General features: G+C 46.5%; 1 protein-coding gene across 1 annotated transcript in view; it reads left to right on the top strand.

Moving 5' to 3' along the window:
* Positions 1–1,536: 1,536 nt before the first annotated feature.
* Positions 1,537–7,744, top strand: part of HDAC2 (histone deacetylase 2) — a 36,972-nt gene continuing 30,764 nt past the window's right edge. The window contains exon 1 of the mRNA XM_023650960.2: positions 1,537–2,316. Coding sequence (XP_023506728.1) covers positions 2,265–2,316 — 52 coding nt within the window. The 5' untranslated portion in view covers positions 1,537–2,264. The remainder of the gene's footprint in view (positions 2,317–7,744) is intronic.

Below are 7,744 nucleotides of genomic sequence, written 5' to 3'. Positions count from 1 at the left end.
CAGAGGGGCAGGGGGTGGAGGGAGGGCAAAAGGGGTAAAGGGGCACATAAATATGGTGAGGGATAAAAATATAGACTATTGGTGGTGAAAACAATGCAGTCTATACAGAAACTGATATATAATAATATACACCTGAAACTTACACAATGTTATAAGCCAGTATGACCTCAATAAATAGACTATTCCATATTGTTTTTCTTATTTGAGCTACTCAATATTCTTATGAGGAATTACTCTCCAAGTAACATGGCCCCCATTTTAGAGAGAAGGCAATTCAGACAGAAAAATGTTTAAGTAACTTGCCCCAAGTCATAAGCACTAGAGATACAATTATGTGCAAGACAGACATGGTGCCTCCTCTCCTGAAACTGTTTTAATGAGAACATTCAGAGAAGTTGAGGGCAACTGTAACATGCCAAGGATTGAGCTACAGGGGTACAAGTCACAACCACCATGTGAGGAGCACAGAAAACAGACTTGGGGGAGGGGACAGAGTCAGGGGAGTTTCCTGAAGTCAAGTCTCATTGCAGACAGACTTCACTATGTTGGCTCTGAGAAGAATATTAGCTTCTACTAAGTTAACTTATTGCGTTCTCAGAAACTACCAAGTTGACTTTAGACTTACTAGAGCAGAACTTTGAAAGTGAGTATCACGTAATCAACTTTACCTCTAAGCTAAGTGTAATGTTTCTTACACTGTGGTTCCTGTACCAACTGTATCAGGTACCTGGAGTACTTGTTAAAAATACAGACTTGGGGGAGGGAAATAGACGCTACCCTGGAATTACTTTTTCTAAATTTAGGGGGAGGTGAGGTCAGGAAATAAAGAGGATATTTTTGCTAGTGGCTCTGAGTGGTTCCTGCTTCAATAAGGCCTTTTTTTTTTTTTTTTTTTTTGATGGGGGTGTGGGAAAGAATGTGTTGTATTTGGGGGAAATTGTAACTGATAGAGTTGGGCTAAGAGTGCTACATTGCAGACTGTCAGCCCCCACCCTTCACCCACAAGGTGGCTGCCTTAGAGTCGGTGCTTGATAAATGTTTCTTGATTTGCTGAACACAGGGACACAGGTATTTATAACTTCCCTGAGTTTTGAAAGTCCTCTTTCCTCGCTTTCTGCTCCAATCTTCCGACGTCCAGCCAGCAGCAGTGGAGTAGCTAGGGTGTGTGGATTTGGGGGAAAGACTGAATTATTCAAATCCAACACCATCAACAGTTGAGAGGACTAAGTTCCTTAATTTGCCTCCCATTGAGAAAGAAGAAATAGAAATAATACTTACACCCCAGCGTTGTAGGGAGTCTCTAATGAGTTACAGGTAATCTACTATAAATAGGTATCAATGAAATCTGTTCTAAGTGCAAATGCTTAGAACGGTGCCTTACACGTAAATGCGTTCTATCAGTGCTCATTCAAACTCAGCACACTCTTCTCTTTAACTTCTGTAACAGGTCCCCCTGAAAGGTCAGAACCTCGGAGCAATTACCAGTAAAAAACATAATCAAGAAATAAATGAATAAACGAGAAAACTGACGTGACCGGAGAGAGCGTCCGTGGGCTACGGACCGGCCGGTTTGCGGCACAAGGAAGGGGTTCGCGAGGGGTCTTTCTCCGCCCGCCTCGCGGCACGTGGCCAGCTCCGGCGGGAGCTTCGCGACAGTGGGGGAGGGGAGCGGCGTGGGACGACGTGAGGGGGTCTCCGCCGCCAAGGCTACGGTTGGGGAGGCACCGACTGCGCAGACTCGGGCTAGGCGCAACCACTGTGCGAAGGTCCGGAGGGGGGAGCGTTCACCCGGCTCCACGCTCCCTTTGTCTACTCGCAGAGCGAAAGCCTGCCCTTTTTTTCTCGTTGGGCGACCGTCTTTGGCACTGCCTTCTGCAAGTTACTCATCAATAGAAGACCTCTTATCCCAAGACTGAAGAGGCCTCTTTCTCTGGTCGCGTCCCTGCGTCCCCCCTGGGGGCCACCGTGGACGCGTCCCACCTCCCCTCGGCCTAGGAGGTGGTTTGGCTGCCCCCTCCCCCTCCCCAGTGTCGCGAGTTGGCGCTGCCGCCACCCCCTGCTCCGCGCTCTCGGCCCCTCGGCCGGGCGGTTCCGAGCCCTGCCGGCGCCCCCTCCTCGCCTCCCTCCGGTTCGCCCTTCTCGCAGGACTGCCACCCCCGCTTCACCCCAGCCGCCTTCTCTCCCCGCGAGCCCCGCGGCCGCAGCAGCAGCAGCAGCAGCAGGAGGAGGAGCCGGAGCCGGCGGCGGCGGTGGCCGGGGAGCCCATGGCGTACAGTCAGGGAGGTGGCAAGAAGAAAGTCTGCTACTACTACGATGGTGAGAGGCCGGCCGGCCGGGGCGGGCGGGGCTGGGGCGCCGGGCCGGGGCCGCCCGGCTCCGCGGCCGCCGTCGCGAGTGGGCGCCGGTGTGAGGGGTGGGGAGGAGGAGGGACCGCTGCTCGGCCGCATCTTAACCCGTTCCCGACCCGGCGCCGGCCGGGGGAGACCGTCCACGGCCCGCAGAGGCTGCGGGGGTGCCGGTGGACGCCCCCCTCCTCCGTCCTGCCCTCTCCCTCCGCCGCGCGGTCCGCCGCCCCGAAGTGGCCGCCGCTGGGACGTTGCCGGCTATCCCCGTCTTCGCGGGAGCGGCCAACGGGACGGCTCTCCCTGGCTCCTCTCCCGCCCGCCGCTCGTGGGAGCGGAGGTTTGGGGGTGCCCTGCTCCGGCCTCCTGCACCCGACCCCTCCCCCGGGTCAAAATCCCTACCCCGGCCGATACTGCACACAAAGCCCCGCGGCCTCGAGAGCTCCGCCCTGCAGCCCCCTCCCTCCCCCATCCCTGCCTGTTCCCCTCCCCTCCCCTCCGTCTCCGGCTGGACCGAATGTCTTCTCCTTTCTCCGCCTCCAGCCCCATCCCGGACCCCTGAACCCCTGGACCCGGGTCGGGGCTGGAGAGCAGTTCCTTAGGGTGGGGGTCCCCTCCTGCTTGGGGCACCCTCACACCGCTGTTTTGTGTGGGCTCCATCCCTCTCCTTTGTTCGCCGGGTTCTTTGAGCGCCACTTTCTCAGGATTCAAATGAGAAGGCTGCACTTCCTCAATAAAAATTAGGGTTTTCGAGTTTGAGGTAGTCGGTCTACGCGGGAAATACGACGGCGGTAGGGAAACGTGGAGGTGTTGCTGCTTGTGTTGTAGATGCGGAGCCTCGATGGGTCCAGGCTTGCCTCTGTGAGAGGTGGTTACCACCCACTTCTTTGTTGCTCTTTGTTCGATCAGGAAATACACCCTGCTCTGGAGGTTTAGGAGAGCATTGGCACCTTGCTTGTGAAAGCTGTTTCTGGGTGGTGGGAGTCCTGGTGTAGGAAAACTTTGAGGAGTGGTGCAGAAGTACTAAATAATCAGGTAAGCTGGAGCTCACGGTCCAGTGAATTCTAAAAGTCAGATAATTGAATTTGAGGGGTTCTTCTAATTTGGAGTTTGGGCAGTAACTTGGAATCTCTGAATCCTGTTTCCTGCGCCAGTCTAAATTATGCTAAATGGCATAGTAACCTGTTTTACAGATTTCACAAATAAATAGTGAATAGTAAATAGTTGGTAAGTAGTTCCTAATAGGTTCCTTTCCAAAAAAGGAATTCTAAAATTTAATGAAGCTGGGCTCAAATGACCTGAAGTCTGATCATATGATTTGAATGGAGCACTGTAAATTTTGGAAGCTGTTTCCTACATTCAGTGTACTATAAATCACAAAATCTTGGAAAACTAGAAAGACCTTAGAGGATTAGGTCAGAATAAATCTGACTTTAATTTGAAAATGGCCATCCCATCTCTCTTCGGTTAGCAAAGATGAATCTTTTAATGCTTGTTTATATAGAATAACCACCTGTGCCGTTTGTGGAAAAACCTAAAATCTTGCAAAACAAATTTAAGTTGTCTGGTATTAAGTAGCTAGTACTAGATAGTAACAGCTATGTTTAAAGAACACGATTTGAGAGGACCGTGTACATGTGTAGTACAGATTGATTTGAAATTACGCCGTCGTGGAGGGTGGAGATGGGAGTCCCTTTTTAATTTTAACATCAGTTATTAAAGTTTCTTAAAGTTCATTCTTGAACAATTCATGCATATTTTAGGTCACTGGTGAAACTCATGCCTTGCATTCCCTGATCAAATTGAAAAGTAAACCATGTGTGTAAGTTACTTTTTAAAACTATATTGTTTCTAAGGTTTAGGGATTTGTTCTTGTCAGGGCTTGGGGAAAGGAGGCTGGTTTAAAAAAGTTGTGGCGTCCGACGGCTCTTCCTGCAGCTCTTGGTGGCTGTTGACAGTGATGGGCTCTCATGGAGTAGCTGCTTGTACCTCCTTGTCACAGGCTGGAACTGTAGAACCGGGGAGGACACTTAAGTAGCAGTTTTGTGAACAGCTGTTTGTTCCTGGGCTCATTTATGCTGAGCCTTTGTTGGGGGAATGAGAGCAAACACTGGTCCCAAGGGCAGGATGCAGGCTTGATAGGTCAAGTGGAAACACTTAAGTCTCGTGATTGTGATTTAATCAATACTTTATACTAGGCCATTCAGCTGCTTCACCTGATGGCCACCACCAGGTGTGTAACTGACTGTGGGGAAATCTCTGCTTAGGTTGTCTTTTGTCCATGGCTCTTCCTTGACTCATTTTTAGAATGGAATTGTAGTTGCTTCCTTTTGGAATATTCTTTGGGTCTTTGTGGGGAGCCTGATAAAATATTCTGCAGAGATTATCAAATTGGATAGGTATCATTATGCTAATTGTTAGACTGTGATAGTATGCTAAACTCTGCACAGTTAATTCCAAAAGCTTTTTTTTAATTGTGAGGAAAGAGGATGCAGGTAAAGTGGCTTCTGCACCAAAGAATTCTGACTCAAAGGTATACAACAGGGTCTGGATTGGGAGTGGGTAGTGTCAGTAGTGATATGATAGGGCCTGAATAATCTGCAGGCCTAAATTAACTGGTTTTAACTTGTTGATAGAGGAAGTAGAAGGAAGAAAGAGTTAGGGAAGGAGTGAAGTAGCAAATTTGTACCCATAGGAATCCTATCTTTAGGCTTACTGAGACCCTTAGGCACACTCTTGGCAACAGAGAGAATGTCTAGCACATGTGAAAGGGACTTCTCTTTTTCTTTTTTTTCCCCAAGATTGGCACCTGAGCTAACATGTATTGCCAATCTTTCTCTTCTTCTCCCCAAAGCCCCCCAGTATGTAGTTGTGTATTCTAGTTGTGATGAAAGGAACTTCTAAAGACATAGGAGGGGCCAGCCCAAGATTTTCTGGTTCCGATCATGGGTGCAGACTTACGCACCTATTATCAAGCCATGCTGTGGCAGGTGTCCCATGTATAACGTAGAGAAAGATGGGCACGGATGTTAGCTCAGGTCCAGTCTTCCTCAGCAAAAAGAGGATTGGCAGCAGATGTTAGCTCAAGGCTAATCTTCCTCAAGAAAGAAAAATAAAAAAATAAAGACGTGTTTTTCTCTGTACGCTTTACAGTCTTGAGTATTATACCCTTTAGATCTCTGGAATCCTGATTCCAAGTGAACCTTCAAGCACTGATGGATGAGGTATCCTTAAACCTTTGAGGAAAAGTAAGAGAAGTTCATTATTTCTCTTATTGTCGCTATTGACTCATGCCTCCCAAGTTTCTAAAAACATGTTTCTAAATTTTGGTCATCTTGTCTGTACCTCAAGATTATCAATAATCTGTAAAATGATCTAGTCACTGAGATCCCTTCTGGCTTTAAAATAATGTGATTTATGTGCTTAAACATAATTAGCAAACCAAGTTGTGTTAGACTCTGATTACAGCGCGGTCATGCACCGCTCTACCGTAGACTGCATACACAATGGTGGTCCCATCAGATTAGTACCATACAGCCGAGGTGTGTAGTAGGCTGTACCATCTAGGTTTGTGTAAATACACTCGATGATGTTCGCACAATGACAAAATTGCATAAAGAAGCATTTTTCAGAACATGTCCCTGTTGTTAAGCAGTGCATGGCTGTAGTCCCATTTTTAATGCTTTATCTAGAAATGTTTACCATACTTTCTTTTGTATTAAGCCTGAGGCCAATCACATTTAGTGCCAGTTTCACTGTGTATACGATATAATAGGGTTGTATATAGATAGATAGATAGATACATAGGTGTAATTTATATAATCATGCACATATTGCTGTGTGCTCTATTTTTTCCTCCTCTGATAGAGTGCATCAAAATGTTTGGAGACAAGTGGTTCAGAGAAAAGCACTCAACACTCTACAAAGATAGAGTATAAAAGTTACCAAGATGGTACCTCCCAGTGTACTCCTATTTGACTCTAGCAGATTATAGGAATTCTACTTGGTAGCAGCCAACTATTGACAGATATTCTTAGACTTTTATTGATAACAGTGGTGCTGGTCCTTTTTTTTTTTTTTTTGGTGAGAAAGATTGGCCTTGGGCTAACATCTGTTGCCAATCTTCCTCTTTCTGCTTGAGGAAGATTGTCCCAGTCTAATGTCTGTGCCAGTCTTCCTCTGTTTTGTATTTGGGACACCACCATAGCATGGCTTGATGAGCGGTGTGTAGGTCCATGCCTGGGATCCAAACCTATGAACCCTGGGCCACCAAAGCGGAGTTTGCAGCCTTAACCACTACACCACTGGGCTGGCCCCGTATAAATCTTATTATCCATGAAATAGGAAATCATTTCTTTGGAGGTAAATCAGATTGCTGAATGAATTACGGGAGCAGTTCATAAATACCAATGGTCTTAATTGCACATTATTTGAACATAGTAGAACATAACTCCTAAATAAGACTGAGATTTTCCTGTACTTGGATCCTCTTCTCCCAGATACTCCTTACCACTCACTTCCTTCAAATTTTGCCTTATCAGAGAGGCTTTCCCCTATTACCTTAGTCCCCGTTACTGCTTTTCTCCCTATCACTTGTACCACCTAACTTTTGTCTCTCCCCACTAGAATATAAGCTCCATTAGGATATAGAATCTGTTTTGCTTATGTCTATACCTCTACCATCTAAATAAAAAAATTTAAAAGTTTTTTTGAATTATTGATGAATAAATGATTAATACCTTATATTTTTATCGATAGAGTACTTTCATATAATATTCTCTCTCTTTTTTTTTAATTGGCACCTGAGCTGACATCTGTTGCCAACCTTCTTTTTTTTTTTTACTTTCTTCTTCTCCCTAAACCCCCCCAGTACGTAGCTGTATGTATTAGTTGTAGGTCCTTCTGTCTCTGCTATGTGGGATGCCACCTCATGTGGCTTGATGAGCGGTGCCATCTCCATGCCCAGGATCTGAACCAGCGAAACCCTGGGCTGCCGAAGCGGAGCGCGTGAACTTAACCACTCAGCCATGGAGCCAGCCCGTCTCTATTTCTTAAAATTGCGCTGAGTTACAGACAAGTAGGAAGAGTGGCATTTTGTCTGTTTTACAATGAAAATACATTTATATCTCTGTTTGACTCAGTCCACCACTTATCCTTTTCCACGGTGACTAGTTTTAATGTCCAAGGAGAGGTCAGCACCTGGTACTTAGACTTTTTTCCTCCTTGGTGACACAAGAGTGGAACTGTTTCTCCACTGCTACAAAAAAAGTATTAGTAGTTATTTCTTTCCCTTAACAAAAGCTTTAAATGCTTCTGTTGACAAATCCCTAAAGGAAACAGTTGGAATTGGGGAGGGAGGCAATAATCTCCTAGGGAATGATAATAGCAATGAAACATGAATG

This window comes from Equus caballus, chromosome 10, assembly GCF_041296265.1.
Source record: "Equus caballus isolate H_3958 breed thoroughbred chromosome 10, TB-T2T, whole genome shotgun sequence".
NCBI lineage: Eukaryota > Metazoa > Chordata > Mammalia > Perissodactyla > Equidae > Equus > Equus caballus.
This window is presented reverse-complemented; position numbering and strand designations above follow the sequence as displayed.